Source organism: Ahaetulla prasina, chromosome 13, assembly GCF_028640845.1.
Source record: "Ahaetulla prasina isolate Xishuangbanna chromosome 13, ASM2864084v1, whole genome shotgun sequence".
NCBI classification, from domain to species: Eukaryota; Metazoa; Chordata; class Lepidosauria; order Squamata; family Colubridae; genus Ahaetulla; species Ahaetulla prasina.
The window spans coordinates 12,042,583-12,062,973 of NC_080551.1; the positions used below are offsets into that span (position 1 = coordinate 12,042,583).

The window sequence follows — 20,391 nt, forward strand, 5'->3', positions numbered from 1 at the left end:
TGAGAACTGAGGATATTTTGCAACGTTTTATTGCAACTCCCAATTGCTCAGCTCAGTCAGATAAGCCACATGCCCTGAAAAGCAGAAATGGTCAACTATTAAGCTGGGGAGACTCAAGTTGAAAGTCCTACTCAGCAATTGGATGATTTGTAGAAAGTTTTTTTTAAAAAAAATATTGTATGACTTGTTTGTCAGGAAAACTGGAGACTGACTGTTACCTCAGTCCCTTGGAGCAACTCAGAAAAAAGAGGCAGGGCATTTCAAATCCATAAATAGGTTAGTACACTGGTGCATTAATGCTATTTTTCAGGTAACAGTTCTCAGAATTCAAGGGATTTCCTTGTCAATTGGACCAGAAAAATATGGATTGCATATTTCTCTGTGTAAGTGATGTGATAAAGAAGACAAGTGGAGTCTCACTGGCTAAGATTATGTGTCTAGCTCAGCACCGGGATATGACCTTTGTAGAAGGTATTTTCTGTCACAATGCATAGCTGTCACATTCCTGCTCAGCAAAGTTTTAAATCCCTGTTTCCCCCAATTTTATTATTTCTGCAAAAACAAGCAAAACAAACCACCTAAAAGGTAGCAATAACATAAAATTGAGAAGTAACTCAAGGCAAAGCCAGCAGTAAATAATAACAATTAAAAAGCAGAAAAAGAAAGAGAGAGAAAGAAAGAAAGGAAAAGAAAGAAAGGAAAAGGGAAAGAAAGAAAGAAAAGAAGGAAGGAAGGAAGGAAGGAAGGAAGGAAGGAAGGAAGGAAGGAAGGAAGGAAGGAAGATTTCTTTCTTTAGATGCAATGAGTAATTGTCTGCTGCAAACTCCCTGTAGGCATCAGGAAGGGCCTCTGGCCAGCAAACGCTTGAACTTAGTTCAGTTGCCCTGAGACTCCACTCTGATACAAGGAATTACAGGGTTGTTAAAAGAAAGAAAAAGAGAGAGAGATGGACAATACAATATAGGACATAAAATGTTAAATTAAGATAAAGCCGTACATAATAAAATCATAATATGAAGCCATAGAATTGAAAAAAAAGGCAGAAAGAAAGAATCTAATAGGGGAGAATATTAATTGGAAATATATGCGCTTGAATGATAAAAAAATTTCAGACATTGGTATTTAATGCTTCTGTCCAAACTTCTGTTAGGAAGAAATGTTTTTTAATTAATTCATTGAAAGAAACAATAAAATAACTCATAAAAAAGATATCCAGTACCCATAATGCAATTTTTAAAAAATATTCTCAGACTTATTCTACACTTGTAAGGAATTTTATCTTTATTTTCTTTTTTAACAATAATGTCATTTATCAGGGAATTCTTTTGTTCTGCATATCCTTAATGCACAATGCATCTTATTTTATGAGTTAATTCTTCCATAGATATTATATACTTATTGAAGTATTTATTTAAGTGTGATTAGTATGGTTGTCTGCTGAATCTCTTTTAGCAGCTATTGAAAGTTGTGGCCATTTACTATATTTTGGCACAGGGAGTTCTGCGTATTTGTTATGCAGAGCATGAATGTTAACCTTTTATCTACTGCCTTTTGCAAGGAATTGATCAATTCTTTCCACTGGATGGCTCCAGACTCTAGTAATATGTATAGGAAAGAATATATCATCCAGTCTCGTTGTTTCTTATTTTTTGTTGCGGTCTAATCCAATGGTAGGAGCCTGAAATGGCAGAATGGCCAAACCTGTACATGGTTCCGGTTGGAAATTGCATTTCTGTTGAATTTGGTAGAATTGGAGGATGCTGGCAATATCATTCAAAGAATTAATGCTTTCTTCAGGAATTTTCGAAATCAACAGCTGATGACCCCTGAGCAAATTGCTCTTATCGGTAGTCTTGCTATGTAGCCTATTTTCTTACACAGGGATGGGGAAGGATACGATCCTTCTGCTACTATTGGAATATGCACACTGAAGCTACAAGAAGCAACATATAGGATGCTAGAATTGTGATTCTGTAACCTCTGGAAGATTCCTATTCTTGAATCCATGAACTGTGTTTCACGCAGGGGTGAAATCCAGCAGTTTCTGACAGGTTCTGGGGAACCGGTAGCGGAAATTTTGAGTAGTTCAGAGAACCAGCAAATACCACTTCTAGCTGGCCCCAGAGTGGGGTGGAAATGGAGATTTTGCAGTATCCTTCTGTTGTCCCCAGTTCGGGTCTGAGCCTGGTGCCGAAGCCAATGATGGACGCCAGACATGAGGTGCAGGTTTTCTGATTGCTTTTTATTGGAATACTCCAAGGAAAAGGGCTCCTGGCCAAAATGCCAAACACCAAGAACAAAGGATTAAGTAAGCTTTATGCATTTTCACTAAAAGAGAAGGCGGGACAAGGCAAGATAATAAGAAATATCATCTAATAAACATTTTAGTAATAATTCTACAATTTGTTCTATTGGTCTTTAGCTGTCCCTATTCCTAAACCTTGGCTAATGGATGCCCCAGGAGTTGTCTAATACACATTTTATTGGCTGCAGGCCATCTGTATCCCTAATTTTTGATGAGATCTGCAAGTTGTCTAACTCTTGTTACTTTTATCAGCTTTCCAACTATCCAGAATTGTTACAAGATTTGCCTTCCCACCAAAGGAATTTTTCTACTTGCATTTTTTACGTGCTTTCGAACTGCTAGGTTGGCAGAAGCTAGGACAAGTAACAAGAGTTAACCCCTTACGCAGTGCTAGGGATTCGAACTGCTAAACTGCCAACCTTTCGATCAACAAGTTCAGCATCTTAGCCACTGAGCCACCACTTCCCCTCACTTCCCTCCTTATCTTTACTGCAGCCTTACTTCCCTTCTTAGCCCCATCTTTTCATTCCCAACTCTCCTGAAACTTAGCAAGTAAAATTTGCTGAAAACCATCAGGATGACATCTCATCAAATTGCCTAACCCAAGGAATTATATGTAAGAATAATGACAGTTAGGAGAATCATTTGTTGGGAATCCTTCCAGGGATAATGTCTTTCTCAAGGACGATGAAAAAAAAAAGATTAAAAAGGGAAGAAAAATCTCATCATTTTTCTTGAAGTGGGAGACAACTCCTGAGAAATTCTAGCTGGGCTCTAGTGAGAAAAAAACAGGAATTCTGTGGTTTCAGGAGCTTAGTTGTATTAGGAAAGAGGGCAAGACTTCATTTTCCAGCATCTTAACATGATATTGTAAATGGGTCTTTTCCTTTCCTTTTTGAAAATGCACAATTAGAAGACAATTAATGAGAAAATAAGCAGGGGAGAGAATCATTATCTTTAGATCCAAGAAACACGGTTAGAACAAATAGAATATTAAATTGGTATTTGCTAACGTTTACAAATGAGGACTACACATGCCTACCTACCATTTACCTACCAGAATTGTTCTTTAATTAACATAAAAGGTTGATTGGAAAGGCAATTTTAATTTTGTTAGGAAGCTGAAGTCAACCCAGCTATCTACGTATAGTTTCTCATTGTTTAAGCTGGATTGGGCAGGACTAAAATAGGATGCATGGCTTTTTTTTACCAAGCAATGATATGTAGGGTTTGTTTGGGTTTGGGGAAACCATTGTGTTTGGTTTAATGTGTTGTGAAAACGTCCCGAAGGTGCTTTTCCAAAAGGCAACTGGACTTTATTTTTCCTTGGAGATGTTTCGCTTCTCATCCAAGAAGGTTTGTCAGTTCTGACTGAATGGTGGAGGATGGAAGGATTTATATTTCTTGCAGTCATTTGGTTGTTAGCACGCTCTCTGAGAGTTCTTGAGGCCACTTGGGGATTTATCTGTTCACACGGGGTCACCTGAATAGTGCAAATGGGTGTGGAACCTTCTTGGAACTGCTAAAAGGACTGTGTTCTTACAACAGTATAAACACGCTATCAATCCTTCCATCCTCCACCATTCAGTCAGAACTGAAGAAGCTTCTTGGATGAGAAGGGAAATGTCTTCAAGGAAAAACAAAGTCCAGTTACCTTTTGAACAAGCACCTTTGGGACAGCCTTGATCTGGATGACTGAGAATCTCCATTAGACATGTTGTAAAAAACATAACCTATAGTATAACAGTCCATAGCTTAACACAGTGTTAAAGATAAAGATACAAGCATATGAAACACCCTTAGCTATCCCATTGTAACTGAGTAGTAAATTACACAGCCAATGCTAAGACCTAGGGTCATATATCAGAACATTCTGTATCACCTAGAGTTTCCCAGTAAATCCAACAATCTTTAAAGAGAGATATCCCATGAATTTAAAGCAGTTAAGCTACAACCAAAACTTGCCACCCACTTGTTTTATTTCCTGATGTCTTCTGTTATCTGTAAACATCAGCTCAGCTTTCTCCTGGGGATAAAAAGGATATTGCTGATATCTGGAGATTTAGCTGCTGCTAATGGCACAAAGCAAGGCAATTTTTCTTTAGTTTTAAAATAAGGGGGGAAAAACATTGAACATATTTTGATTTCAGAATGGAATGGAGTGAAATAACAATAGCATTTGGATTTATATACTGCTTTACAGCCCTCTCTAAGTGGTTTACAGAATCAGCCTATTGTCCCCAACTATTTTGGGTCCTCATTTTACCCACCTCAGAAGGCTGGAAGGCTGAGTCAACCTTGAACATGGTGAGATTTGAACTGCCAAATTTCAGGCAGCCGGCAGTCAGCAGAAGTAGCCTGTAGTACTGCATGCTAACCACTGCACCATTGCAGATGGAATGGGCTGGACTGGACTGGACTGGACTAGAATAGAGTAGAGTAGAGTAGAGTAGAGTAGAGTAGAGTAGAGTAGAGTAGAGTAGAGTAGAGTAGAGTAGAATAGAATAGAATAGAATAGAATAGAATAGAATAGAATAGAATAGAATAGAATAGAATAGAATAGAATAGAATATTCTTTATTGGCCCAGTGGGATTGGACACACAAGGAATTTTATTCCAGTGCATAAGCTCACAGTATACATATAAACAGCAAGTAATAGCTTATAGATCACAAATCATAATTACAATCATTAATCATAAGTTACACACAACTGATAAATCATAAGAAACCAATAAGAGATTATAAGTGAGAGTCAATGGCCAAATGCATAAACAGACCAGTAGCATTATTGCAGAAGTGTCACCTTTTTAGCTGGTAAAATATTGTTTGCCCTTCTCTACACCTTCTCAAAGTAACATTGGATGAGGTCACTAACCACTCAGGAGACTTCAAGCCATTTCTGTGCTGTGTGTGTACAGGGTCTATGTGCCAATTCAGTGATGCAGGGGAGTTTCAAAAAGTTGAAGTTTTTTAAAGTTTTATTTTCAGGACTCCCTAATGATGCCTGTGCTTTGACTAAGCTAGGAACACTTTCCAAAAGCCTTACTTGATTTTTCCCCCCCAAGTTTTCATTCCCCCGCAGAACAGTTATCTTTCCGATTTTTTTGGCCAATGTCTCTGAGCTTGCTTTCCTCCTGGAAGTGGTAGATAATGCTACACCAAAAATATTGTGGCTGTTCATCCTTTCTGATCCAAACAGATCCTGGGTAAACATTCTCCCCTGATATCTTCCCTTGAGTGAAAGCCTGCAAAAATTAAGACTGCCAGAGAAAGAACTGTAGAATGAAAAATTGGAAAGGCAGCTTTTTTAAACCACCTTATCACTCAAGAAGTACAAAGACATCGTGCTCTGCTCACGAAAAGTTCCCCTTTGTTTTCAAAAGCGAATTCTCTGTTTTGTAACATCGAATGGAAACTGATGGGGAAAAGACACAAGTGAAATAATTGGCCTGATGCTGAAGATAACGTTGAGACTCAGCTGGAAGATGCATTTCGGTTCTTGATGCTTTCCCAATAAACATCTCTTAGAGCAGTGGTTCTCAACCTGTGGGTCGCGACCCCATTGGGGGTCAAATGACGATTTGCTAGGGGTCGCCTAAGACCATCGGAAATATGGGAAGTATACTTGCGAGTCGAAGAATCGCGCTCCAATGGTTGACTCCACAAGCCAGCTGCAGGCTCTTACAATCGCTAGCCGAATTCGGTTTCAGGCTCGATGAATTAAAAAAGAGAGAAATCTTTGCTCTGATGTCTCCCTCTCAAGCCAGCTGCAATCACTCCCAATTGCTAGCCTAATCTGGCTTCAGGTGCGATAAACTTAATAAGGGAGGAGTCTCTGCTTTAATGCCTCCGTCCTCAAGGCAATCGCAAGCAGTTCAGATCGCTAGCCAATACGGCTTCAGGCGCGATAAATTCAAAAAAACAGTTTGACGCTTTTTCCCCCCCTTCTGCGGTTGGGGTCGCCACATCGTGGGGAATTGTATTAAAGGGGTCGCCACATTGTGGGGAATTGTATTAAAGGGGTCGCAGCACTATAAAGGTTGAGAACCACTGTCTTAGAGGGCATTTCGGGACCAGGATAAGCCCATTGATGTGACATTGACTTGCCTCCAAGGAATTTCCATGAACCAAAGATTGGTTAATGTTGTTTTTTGGTCTGACAATTTTCTATCTGCTTGTGATAAGGCTGGTTTCCCTAATATAATTTGCACTTTTGTCAGTAACAAACACATGTTAGTTTGAGGCAACATAGAGAAGGTTGGTATCAAGCATTGCTTCTGGATCGACCCATGATTTTCCAAATCTGAAACTGGCTTTTTTTTTTTCACACCGGTCAACAAAGTTGGCAGAAAAGTCTATGAACATTTCTGGACCATCAGAAAGGTGATCTGAAACAGAGTTGATATTTTAATTATGGGAATCAGTGGTAATTTTATTTACTTAGGTAAAAATAAAAGATACACACACACACACACACACACACACACACACACACACATATATATATGCAGGTCTTTGGTTATTCGGGTTTTCTCCCGCGTAAAATTGGAAGTGTCTTGGCGACGTTTCGATGAAGTCTCATTTGTCATATTCAGGCTTCAGCTTTGTGCTTCTGGGAGCACGAAGCTGAAGCCTGAAGATGACGAATGAGACTTCGTCAAAACGTCGCCAAGACACTTCCAATTTTACGTGGGAGAAAATCCGAATAACCAAAGACCTACATACAAACACCCACAAAAACCTCAGAAAACATATATGTGTGTGTGTGTGTGTGTGTGTGTGTGTGTGTATGTATATGTATATGTATATGTATATGTATATGTATATGTATATGTATATGTATATGTATATGTTTGTTTTCTGAGATTTTCGCGGGTGTTTGTATGTAGGTCTTTGGTTATTCGGGTTTTCTCCCACATAAAATTGGAAGTGTCTTGGTGACGTTTCGACGAAGTCTCATTTGTCATCTTCAGGCTTCAGCTTCGTACTTCTAGGAGCTGAAGCTGAAGCCTGAAGATGACGAATGAGACTTCGTCGAAACGTCGCCAAGACACTTCCAATTTTACGTGGGAGAAAACCCGAATAACCAAAGACCTATATGTATATATATGTATGTATGTATGTATGTATGTATGTATGTATGTGTGTGTGTGTATATATGTATATATACACACTATATGTATATATAGTCACCGGCATCTCCCATCTTCATCATAATAAAAGCATGATTAGCAGTCAGATTAACCAGAGTTTGAAGAAAATAAAGATGGGTTAAAAAGAAAAAAAATACTTAAATAAATAAATTGGCAAATTGTTCCTGATCTTTTTTGGTTGTGAACCAGTATTGAAGCAACCTCATTGCACAGGTTTTATATATGAATAGAATAGAATAGAATAGAATAGAATAGAATAGAATAGAATAGAATAGAATAGAATAGAATAGAATAGAATAGAATGGAATGGAATGGAAGGGAAGGGAATGGAAGGGAAAGGAAAGGAAGGGAAGGGAAGGGAAGGGAAAGGAAAGGAAGGGAAGGGAAGGGAAGGGAAGGGAAGGGAAGGGAAGGGAAGGGAAGGGAAGGGAAGAGAAGGGAACGGAACGGAACGGAATGGAATGGAATGTAATAGAATAGAATTTTTTATTGGCCAAGAATGATTGGACACACAAGGAATTTGTCTTGCTGCATACGCTCTCAGAGTACATTAAAGGTTTAGTCTTCTATCATATATTAGCTTTTGGCTACTTATATCTTGCATTGCGGGCTGTTTTTTTTTCTTTTGAACTTTTTATATCAGTTCTGATTTTTTTTTAATATGATGGATAAAAAGTTGTTACTCTGCAGCCTGATATAATATCATCCAAATGTGGCATGAAATTCCATCAATCTATTATGCATAATGTATTGCCTTTTATTTGTTTTTAATTTGCTGCCCATTCAGATTTTGATGGTATTGATGAGTGCTATTTCATATTGTTTGTGTTATTAAAAAGACAAATTTGGTATCTGCCTGACATCTTTGTAATTAAACAAAAAACAAAACAAAACACTCTCAGCTTTTCATTCTGATATTCAAGAGATCTTTGTCTCCCAGCTTTCCGTTTTCTTGTGTTATATATATCATTCAATGTACAAGAGTGAATTCTTATAATTACCTGAATTGCTATATTATTGACAGCACAGTTTAAGTCTCTATTGATATACCAATGTATTATCTCTCTCTCTAATCTTGTAATCTCAGATGTTCAATATTCAGTTGAATAGAAAGGTGGGAATATAAATAAACCAAATAAATAAATAAATTCTCTTTAGTCAAGCAAGGACTAGGGTTAAAGGGACAAAGCTTCACCTTAGACTACTCCATGACTCTATCCTGAAATAAGGTGCAAATTTGTTCTAACACAATTCACTGCTTACTTTCATCACCATGTCAGTTAAAAGGTAAAGGTAAAGGTTCCCCTCACACATATGTGCTAGACTCTAGGGGTGGTGCTCATCTCCATTTCAAAGCTGAAGAGCCAGTGCTGTCTGAAGATGTCTCTGTGGTCATGTGTTCGGCATGACTAAATGCCAAAGGTGCACGGAACACTGTTACTTTCCCACCAAAGGTGGTCCCTATTTTTTTACTTGTACTTTTTATGTGCTTTCGAACTGCTAGGTTGGCAGAAGCTGGGACAAGTAATGGGAGCTCAACCCGTTACATGGCACTAGGGATTCGAACTGCTGAACTGCCGACCTGTCGATCGACAAGCTCAGCGTCTTAGCCACTGAGCCACCACGTCCCCTAGCATGTCAGTTAGGGTGGCTTAAAAATAAACCCATTCCCCTAGGACTCAGTTCATCTTCACCCCTCAAATTCTCAGTCTAGCCTACAAATCTGAGGTCTCTTCGTGGTTTCTCATTCACGTGCTAAGAAAGTCACCACCCAGAGTGGTCCCTCTCTGAGGAAGATGAGATGAGCAGTTCAAAATTTTGGAAAAAAAAAAAGTCCACTCCAAGGCCAGCAAAATTGGCTCATTATTCCTAGTTGCATTTAAAATCAACCAAAGATTTTTTTTAAAAAAAAAGGGGGGGGGGAAGTAAGAAGCCATTGTGAAAGTAAAGAATAAAATAAAATCCAACAGCAATAGCACCTAGACTTCATAGTGCTTTATAGCTCCCTCTAAGCAGTTTACAAAGTCAACATATTTCTCCCAACAATCTTGGTCCTCGTTTTACCAACCTCTGAAGGATGGAAAGCCGAGTCAACCTTGAGCTGATCGGAATCGAACTCCTGGCTGTGGGGCAGAATTTGGCCTGCAAATACTGCATTCTAGCCACTGTGCCACATGTATGTAACGGTGCTATCCTTTGATATGTTGCAGACTCTGCCGAAGATCTTGGATAAAGTGGCTCCTGCTTTTCTCATGAGTAGCTGCAGCTTCTTGCTGGAGAAGTCGCGTGACTCCACAGCCCGAGTGGTGGTTTGGCGGGAAATTGGAGTGCTGAGGAGCTACACCATGGAAAGCACCTATTCTGGATGTAGCCATGGACTCTATAAGGTAGGGTTCGCTTGGTTTGAATAGCCCTGGGGCTGCAGGAGCTTTCTAAAGACAAATCAGCAACACTTGAGTTCAGCACCAAGGACAGCACCAATATTTGGTTGAAGGACCTGTTTCTTTAATTTCTGCAACATATAGCATTATTCTAAAGCATAATGTTCACTCTCTCCTCATTTCCATTGCTTCAGGTTGCATATGCAAATGAATTTATTTATGCGTTTGTTAATGTATTGGTGAGCCATCTTTTGGCTAAGAAGCTCACGAAACAACCTGCACAGATTATTTTGAATGTTAGCTCACTCAAAAAGCGAACAACAGAAAGACAAAAAAAGAGAGAGAGAAAGAGAATCCAGGAGGCCAATGTGTCATATTCAATTAGCAATCACTGGAAAAGAATATCTGCTCTTTTAAGAGCCGAGCATAAAGGAGCCTGGAGCGGCTTGTAAAAATGGCAATAAGTTCATTGCATCGCGCATCACCACCTCAGGAGGAGACCAAAACACGGCAGAAGACTGTCCCATTAAAGCAGTTTTTCTCAACTTCAACAGCTTTAAGATGTGTGGAGTTCAACTCCCAATGTTCCCCAGCTAGCTTAAGGTTGTTAAATTCAGAAAAAAACTGCAGTAATTATATACTTCCATTGCACTGAACTAAAAACAAATTTCCAGCCTTTACAAGGACAAACCTTAGTTCTTACGAACGTGCCGTGTTCGTTCCTCTGATTAAATTACCTGTGCTTCAGCTAAAAATTAATAATCATTATTCCAATCTGAATAGTAGTTTTTTGAGGTTACAGTTCCTCTATTGGGTTAGAAACTCTTGCATTCGTGTGTGATTTTTCTTTGTGAACTTCTCTTACACCCTAATCCTCTTCCAAAAGGTTTTCTATTTACTCATCTGAGGTGATTCCTGTTTCCAGAACCCCAGAAACTTATTTAAAATTAAATTAATGATTGATGATTACTCTCTATGCATTTTATAGTTTACCATGTCTAGCACATTAGCGTTTAATTTTGAGAATCTCTATCTCTAGAGCAGTGGTGGGTTTCAAATTTTTTTACTATCGGTTCTGTGGGTGTGGCTTGGTGGGCGTGGCTTAGTGGGCATGACAGAGGAAGGTTACTGCAAAATCCCCATTTCCTCCCGATCTGCTGGGAATTGGGAGGCAGAGAATAGATGGGGGTGGGGCCACTAAGAATTTTTACTACCGATTCTCCGAACTACTCAAAATTTCCACTACCGGTTCTCCAGAACTGGTCAGAACCTGCTGAAACCCACCTTTGCTCTAGAGGCCTCCTACAGAGCTATTGCATGCCCAAAGTTGTGTATTTGATTGTTGCGGGCCACAGGTTTTTGAGAGATGCATGCATTCCTCGCTGTGTAATTGTGTCTTAGTATGAGCAGGAGAAGGAAAGACAACTTGTATAGTTGACAACTGGGGTAGTGCTGTATTATTCTAAGGTACGAAAAAAGAAAGTAAAACAAATGTTCTGGACTCACTGTGTTATTTTCTTTAATCAATTCAACCCTCCACCTCCACACTAGTTGCTGAGGGGTTGTTTGGATCACATTGGAAATCTTTAATTCTCCCCCCCCCCCTTCTGTCTCCAAAAAGATGTGTTTGAACAAGGATGAGTCTTCCATTCCTGTGCTCCTTTTTCAGAATTTCGGCTTCTAAGCAGAAAATCTAAGCACAGATGAAGTCTGGGTGGGACATCACAAGAAATGTTTCTGAGCTCCTTGGAGAAAGAAATGCTAAGATCCTTCCTTCCTTCCTTCCTTCCTTCCTTCCTTCCTTCCTTCCTTCCTTCCTTCCTTCCTTCCTTCCTTCCCTCCTTCCTTCACTCTCTCCCTCCCTCCCTCCCCTCTCCTTCCTTCCTTCCTTCCTTCTTTCCTTCCTTCCTTCCTTCCCCCCCCTCCCTCCCCTCTCCTTCCTTTCTCCTCCTCCCTCCCTTTCTCCCTCCTCCTCCCTTTCTCCCTCCCTCCCTCCCTTCCTTCTCTCCCTCCCTCCCTCCCTCCCTCCCTTCCTGACAGATGCAAACAAACGGACAAATAATTATTTAGCAATCAAGTTTACGATTAGAATTAGGGACCTTGTTACCATCTCCATAGAGTTGTCACTCCATGCATCAGTGAAGCAGAGCAAAAAAAGAGGACCAGAACAGCTGTTCTAAGTATGCAGAGGATTCCAGGACAACTGTTTGGAATGGGAAACAGAGGAGTAATACGGAGAGAACATTTGGGAGGCAAATAGATTTGTTCTCTTTGGCTGGAACGGTGTACAAAATATATCCCACTTCAAAGGAACAAACAAGCAGACACCTGGGGTCTAGAAGAACAGGCACTGCGAAAGAGTTTCTGATTTATTACAGATAATATTGGAGACGGTGGAAGGAAAGGTAGAACTGGGCAGTCTGTTTTATGTCTGTCTCTCTTTTCCTCTCATGCAGCTTCAGTAGAAACAGCCTATGAATAACTATGTGATCTTTTTGCCCAGCTTCCTGTCTAAACCAGAGATGTTTTAGTGCCTTAGGCAGGCTATTTAATGGGACCTTCTCATGCAAGTTAGCAAGGAATGCAAAAGCTGAGACCACATTTTGGGTTAGTTGAAAACTGGCTTGATGGTCTTGTAGGAATATAATAGTTGTGGGTTGTGAACAAGTCATTATTGATGGGTTCATAATGGTATGATTGATGTTTTCAAATGAAAGGATGTCAGTAAATATGAAGTTGGCCCAGATCAACATTTTCACTTCCCTTCTTCAGAAACAAAATAGAAACCTCATAAGATATTCAACTATTGGATTTTGGTAGATGTAAGCCACCCAGTTTAAAATTTTGCTGAAAGCTTCCCAAAACCACCAGGTGTTGCTGAAGGCAGTAATCAAACAGACATTGTGAGATCAGATCTCAAGACTAGCTTAGAATAAAGCTTAGAACCTGATTTTTAGATGCCCCTTCCCAATTCTAAAGTTTTATGCAAAGATTCATAAGGCCAATGGGATCATAAGAAGATGTATATGCCAAATGGGATTATAAGAAGGTGCATGTGCTAAATCAGAATACCAACCCATATAGCTGAGCATTATCAATATTAGTTGACTAACAACTCTTTGGAAGGTCATACATGATTATTCTCAAGTCCTTAGAAATTTTTAGGTGCTTTACTACTAAACTATGGTCTCTATAAATCAAGTGTTTTCATTGCAGCTAACTAGAAAAAAATAAGTTTGAACTGATAATAGCAGATTATAGTGTAAGTACAGCCTGCTGTCAGCTTCAGTTCCATTTCTGGGTTAGAAGCATGAATAGAAGTCTTCTTGCAGTCAGCTTCTAGTCTAGTGAATCATCTTACTTCTTGGATGAATATATTTTACAAGTTTAAGATAAGGATAAATTGGGTTGAATGAGAATCCTCTATAACATTTCAAGCTCCTTAAAGCGTGTGTGGGATTAAAAAGGAATAATTTGACTTAAATACATGGTGAACACTTGACCTTATATGTGGGTCACAATAATTACAGTGATTACTATAATTATTGCAATTACATGGTTGAATTATTGGAAACCTGCGGGGTCAATGCATATGCATGTTACTCATTGGATTTTAATAAATCTTTGGTAAATTTTGGAGCATAGGTTGAAATCAGCCATTATTCTTTAACTAGTTCACATTCCACATTGTACTATAACATCATTGTTTGATTGTAGTTTGATATGTTGTGCGAACTCGGCCTTTGTGCATAGCAAACCAAGATGTAATGCCTAGAATGTATAGGCAGTTTTGGTTTATTCAATAAACTATGGTGGAACAAGCCATATCCCTTATATAATGTATCATGATGCTGACTTGAAGGTAGTCCATTTTTCCATTTTTTATCCAGATGGTAACAACTTATTCAGTGCATAGGTTTCATAAGAGGACAATAAGATGTGGATTTCTCATTTTTTAGGGACGTCCCTCAGACTGAGATGGTTGACACAATATGTTTCTGTAATAAATGAAGCAGATATGGGCTTCATCTTTGTATTCTTTGACTTTTTCAATGATCTAGCGTGTATCAGCAGTAATGTATCTCATTCTTAAGGCTTTTCTAAACTAGAATATTGTACAATAGTTAGCACATTCTGCCAAGTTATCTTTCTTTTATATTGGTATGTAGCCCGATTTCTTTCTATCTGTTGACCCTTGCATTGTTCTCCAGAGTTGTTGGCATAATTCTTGATTATAATAATGCCAATTCTTGATTACTGCTCGCCTGTCTGGAATCCATACCATATTTCTGACATCAATACAGTTGAGCGTGTCCAGAGGTATTTTACGAGAAGAGTTCTCCACTCCTCCGTAACCAATAAAATACCTTATTCCACCAGACTTGATATCCTGGGTTTAGAAAACTTGGAACTCCATCGCCTTCGACAGGACCTGGGTTTAGCTCATAGAATCATCCGTTGTAATGTCCTTCCTACCAATGACTACTTCAGTTTCAACTACAATAACACAAGAGCTACCAACAGATTTAAACTTAATGTCAATCGCTCCAGTTTGGATTGCAGAAAACACGATTTCTGTAACAGAATTATCTGTGCTTGGAATGCATTACCTGACTCTGTGGTCTCTTCTCATAACCCCAAAAGCTTTAATCAAAATTTCGTGCTTCTGGGAGCAATGTGTGATCGCAGCTGTTTCTTCCTTTTAACTGCTTGTGGGGGTTTGAACTGATTGGGTGGGAGCTTGGCTGTGCTCTGATTGGATGGGGTTTTTTCTGTGCTCTGATTGGCTGGGGGGTGTCCCGAACAACCAAAGACATATATATATATATATATATATATATATATATATATATATATATATATATATATATATATATATATATATATATATATATATATATATATATATATATATATATATATATATATATATATATATATATATATATATATATATATATATATATATTTGTTTTCTGAGGTTTTCACGGGTGTTTGTATATAGGTCTTTGGTTGTTGGGTTTTCTCCGTGTAAAATTGGAAGTGTCTTGGCGACGGAAGTGTCTTGGCGGCGCAGCTGCGATCACACATTGCTCCCAGAAGCACGAAGCTGAAGCCTGAAGATGACGAATGAGACTTCGTCGAAACATCGCCAAGACACTTCCAATTTTACACGGGAGAAAACCCGAACAACCAAAGACCTATATATATATATATATATATATATATATATATATATATATATATATATATATATATATATATATATATATATATATATATATATATATATATATATATATATATATATATATATATATATATATATATATATATATATATATATATATGCTTATACTTCCTTGTTTCTCCTCATATATATGTTTATATATTATATAATCTTTTGTGTTATGCTTGTGTATATTGTTATGACAAAATTAAATAAATAAATAAATAAATAAATAATTTGGTTAGAGTCTTTAAAGAGCCCCAGCTGGGACTTTATCTTGTCCATCCATATGGCTTTTTGAGTAAAATACAGAGATGATGTATTGTGTCTTTGCGACACAGTGGTTAGAATGCAGCATTACAAGCCAACTCTCCCCACTGTCAGGAACTCGATCCTGACCGCCTTAAGGTTGACTCAGCCTTCCATCCTTCTGAGGTGGGTAAAGTGGGGACCCCATATTGTTAGGAGCAATATGCTGACTGTGTAAACCACTTAGAGAGTGTTGTAAAGCACTGTGGAGTGGGGTATGTAATTCTAAGTGTTATTGCTGTCTTTTATGAAATCGCTAAAGTGGTCATTTGCTTCCAGCATCTTCCTATTTCATTGCTGCCCGTTATGGATGCTTGCTTGCTTTAGCTGGGCAGCTGGCATGACCTTAATGCCTTTGGTTATCCCTGCTGGGAGTATATATTTTTAATGTGCACTCTTTGCATTCTTCACATTTTCCTCCCAGGAATAAAACCTCTCCCTCTCTGCCCTTGCAGTTTTAGGGGAGAGGGAGTGCTCAGTATGGAGTAAATTGTAAATAAGATATATTGTAGTGGTAGGTATGAACTGTGATCAGGGAAAAGGGAGAAAAACATTTTTTTTTAAAAAAAATGTCTTTATGTTGTATGGTCTGTAAAGAAACAAATGAGCTATACAGTCTTATAAAAATTTCCTCTCCAAGCATATTGCAAATGATTTTTGCAAGTTAGGAAGCTCGGTCCCAGCTAGATCAGGAGATAATAACAGTAGGGTCATCTTTTCATTTTTTTAAAAAAAAATCCTTATTCCTTTTTCTTCAACATTATCATTTAGTCGAAAAATGGAGAACGCTTAAAACAGGCCCAAGAGTGTATTTCCCTCTGTTCTGCTTTAGGAACATAAAAAAATGTTTGCAGTATTTCTGATTCAGACAGTTTTCAAACAGCCTCAGTCATTGCGCTCCAAAATACTAAGTCACAGATTTGATTGTCTCAACTCAAAAGAAAATACCAGTTCTTAAATCCTGATATTTATATTGGCACTCCAGAAATGAACTTAAAGCTATTACTTTCCAATAGGGGACATTTTAATGTCTTGCAACTTCCTCACAAAATATCCATCAAATGGTGGAAATGTTTGTAGAAACGCGGCTGTAGTATAAACTATAGCAAGTAACTGGACAAAAGCCCAACTTACTTACTTACTTACTTACTTACTTATTTTTTCTTTCTTTCTTTCTTTCTTTCTTTCTTTCTTTCTTTCTTTCTTTCTTTCTTTCTTTCTTTCTTTCTTTCTTTCTTTCCTGCCTGTCTTCCTTCCTTCCTTCCTTCCTTCCTTCCTTCCTTCCTTCCTTTTATTTAGCCAAACATGTATTTTATGACAGATATAAGTGTAAACATAATTATAAATACATGTAAAGAATATGAATAAAAGAAAACATTAGGACAGGGACGGTAGGGATGGTGGTGCACTTATGATGCCTTTCTTTATTAAAATTTCATGCCCCCATCTCCCTACAAAGTGACTCCTTTACCTCTTCAGTTGTCTTTCTCCAAATTTTTACTTTTTCCCCCATGGCCGCCTCCTTCTCCCTGCTTTGTATCCCTACCTCTGTGTAACAGGTCAATTATTTTCATGCAGGCAAGAGCCTCGGTGGCACAGTGGTTAGAGTGCAGTACTGCAGGCTACTTCTGTTGTCTGCCGGCTGCCTATAATTTGGCAAATCTCACCAACTCACAGATTGACTCAGCCTTCCATCCTTCCAAGGTGGGTAAAATGAGGACCCAGATTGTTGGGGGTAAGAGGCTGACTCTGTACACCACTTTAGAGCGGACTCTAAAGTACTGTAAAGCGGTATATAAGTCTAAGTGCTATTGCTATAATGCTGGCAGTTATTCACCTCTCTAACGCTAGTCCACAGTTAATGGTATACTGTATATACTGTATGTCAAGTGCCTGGGAAATCAGGAGATTCAGGCAATTCAGATGAGCATAAAGATTTATTGCAAGCTCAAGTTCTCTGTACAAGAATCTGGCCAAGTGACCGTTAAAGGAAATTCATGGAAGTTAAGAATAGAAAGGAATTCAAGGTGGGTTGGATTTAGATCACTTGCAGGCACGAAGGGACTTGTGACTTACGACTTATGTGTGGATATCTAATCCTGCAAACTGGTAGTAGATGAAGTTGAGGCATTGAGCACTAGCTATTGATGTCATGGCCTTCAACCTATTAAGACCTATTAATAGGCCTTTAACCTATTATTAGGGCCGTGGTGGCTCAGGCTGTAAGAAGCCTGTTATTAAAACCAGCTGCCTGCAATTACTGCAGGTTCTAGTCCCACCAGGTCCAAGGTTGACTCAGCCTTCCATCCTTTATAAGGTAGGTAAAATGAGGACCCAGATTGTTGGGGGGGGGGCAATAAGTTGACTTTGTAAATATATACAAATAGAATGAGACTATTGCCTTACACACTGTAAGCCGCCCTGAGTCTTCGGAGAAGGGCGGGATATAAATGTAAACAACAAAAAAAAAAAGACCACAACCGCAACCAAAGCATTACCTAGATAAAAGAGATAACTGTTGATCTAGTAAAGGCAACACCTCTTTCAAATGAAGTATCCCTCACTTCCCACTCAATTTTCTCTCACCTGTATGGCAGAGAATTTCAAGAAGCAACCCGCCTTCCACGCACACAAATGAAACATAAAAACAAAACAAAGTAAACACATTTAAAACATTTTGGAGGGATTCTGAATCTGTCCATCAGCCTTAATATTTAAATCTAAATCTTAATATCTGTTCTGTCCCTCTCCCCACCTCACATCAAAGAGCGCAGGAGTGAGCATCTAACAGTCATTTATTCTACAACCGACCTGAATTTCCTTTCTGGATAAAAGACTTGACAGCTACAGTTCAAATGCCTGCCAAGTTCCTTATCACTGGCAGAGACGGGAGTCACTTGTCCGTAGGCCGTTGCTGGGGCAGCCAAGAGTTCACAGAATAATTCCTTCACACAGTACAGGCCTTAACTCAAAAACAACTGATCCGAAGTTCATGCTTTGTAGTTTTTGTCCGTCACAGGGGCTACAGAGCAACTCCACCCTCTTTTATCCCCTGTGGGATGTGGCTCAGTGACTCAGCACTCTCTGGGCCTGCCACACCTCTTCCTTTGCTGCGCACAGTTCTCCTTCCGGTGCTGTCTGGGATCAATCCAAGATTGATCCTCCTCACCCTTTGTCGGTGGGGGCTCCGACACGCCTTTTTCCTGGCCTTCAGCTGGCACCTGAGGCGTTGCCAGAAAGGAGGGACCTGGAGAGGGAGGTCTGTCGGCTCCTCCCCCTCACTCTCAGAGTCATCCTCCTCCAGGAGGCCAGGCTCCGGAGCCGGAGTCACAACAATATCTAAAAAGTCTACCTAAGAGCAATTCAGGGATGAGCAACTTTTGGGGACCCATCAATTTCAGCTATCTCTTTCTGAGTATCCATCCTGGTTCCACCCTTCAGTGTTTTTGCCTGTGTATTTCCCCTCTAACAATCAGCCACTCAAGCATCACAAGAGCAATAGCACTTACTGTAGACTTATATACCCTGTATAGTGCTTTAGGGCAATCTCTGAGTGGTTTACAAATGTCAACATATCTGGGTCCTCTTTTACTGACCTTGGAAAGGATGGAAGGCTGAGTCAATCTTGAGCCGGTCAGGATCGAACTCATGGCAGCGGGCAGAGTTAACTTGAAAATAACTACTGCATCACCACGGCTCCAGTTCCATGTTTACTTTTGCGCTTTTGGACGTTTCCTTTCATAGGTCTCTATCTTTTGTGTTTCAGCAAATCTCAAGGTTTTCCTGAGCTTGCTGAGAGTCCTTTTTCTTCTGTTGGTGATGTGATTTGCTTGTCTAAGGACCTGGAGTTCACGGTTAATATGTACGGTTGGCAGCTTCTGACTGACTTCCACACAGAGGGAGGAGGAGGAATACAATTAAGCAAAGAATATTGCCTTTAAGTGCTGGCAATCCATCCTCGGGGAAAAAAATATGCTTTATTAGATAATTGCTTGGCCTAATCTAATCTGGTTGTTCCTAAACTTTACATTTGCTGGAGATTTAAAAACCTGCCCCGTTGCTCTGTTGTTGAGCGACTTTGTGGGATAAAGATGGCATGGACATTTTGCCCCCTCCCTGTCAAAATGCCAAGTAAATGCTTAAAATCCATTTCACTCCTCTAAATTACAGAGAAATCAACCAGCCAGAAACTATTGCTGTATTAGCTGAAATAAATCACTACAAGGGCAAGACTGACTGGGAATACTTCTGTCTATTTATTGATGTGGAGCTTGATCCAGGGGAAAAAAAAAATCAAAGTTCTCGGGAGACAGTATGTGGGGAACTTTGCACACTTCTTGCAGGAGATGAGGATGGCGATGAATTGTAAGTACTTGTCTTAGCAAAAAAAGGCCATCGCGGTTTCACGTGGAAAAAAAATAGAAAAAGAAAGAAAAGGAGATTTGCAAAACTGTTTTAAAGAGAAGACAATGCCAATAATCCTCACGAATGAAGAAGCTGAACCTTGTCAACCTTTTTTTTGTCACTGCACTTGTTTATTTTTTCTCTCATTTTTTCTTGTTTATGGAAGACAATAATTCAGTAGATGGGAATGTGCAGGAAAATCCAGAGTCTGGATGGGTTGAGTTACTAATGGATTGGCATTCCTGGTTTGGATGAACAATCTCCATTTTGGATTATTTCAATTCTTGAAACCTCTTTTGTTTGGGGCTCAGAAAAAAGATCTAAGAAAGATTGAATTGCTTTGTAAATATGTACATATAGAATGTGTGGCATGGGAATGATCAGGGGGAAGCACAATAATTTAACAGAATAACAGAGTTGGAAGGGACTCTGGAGGACTTCTAGGTCAACCTCCTGCTCAAGTGAGAGACCCTATACCATTTCAGACAAATGATTGTCCAATCTCTTCTTTAAAATCTCTAGTGATGAGCACCCACAACTTCTGAATTTCGTTCTGTGGCTTTTGGGTCTTCCAAACCATCCAACCCACCAAGTGAGTAAGGGCCTTC

General features: G+C 39.2%; 1 protein-coding gene across 1 annotated transcript in view; it reads left to right on the plus strand.

The window, feature by feature from the left end:
* AGBL1 (AGBL carboxypeptidase 1) overlaps positions 1-20,391 on the plus strand; it is a 471,358-nt gene that overhangs the window by 251,237 nt on the left and 199,730 nt on the right. The window contains exon 21 of the mRNA XM_058156548.1: positions 9,670-9,846. Within this exon, the coding sequence (XP_058012531.1) occupies positions 9,670-9,846 (177 nt within the window). The remainder of the gene's footprint in view (positions 1-9,669; positions 9,847-20,391) is intronic.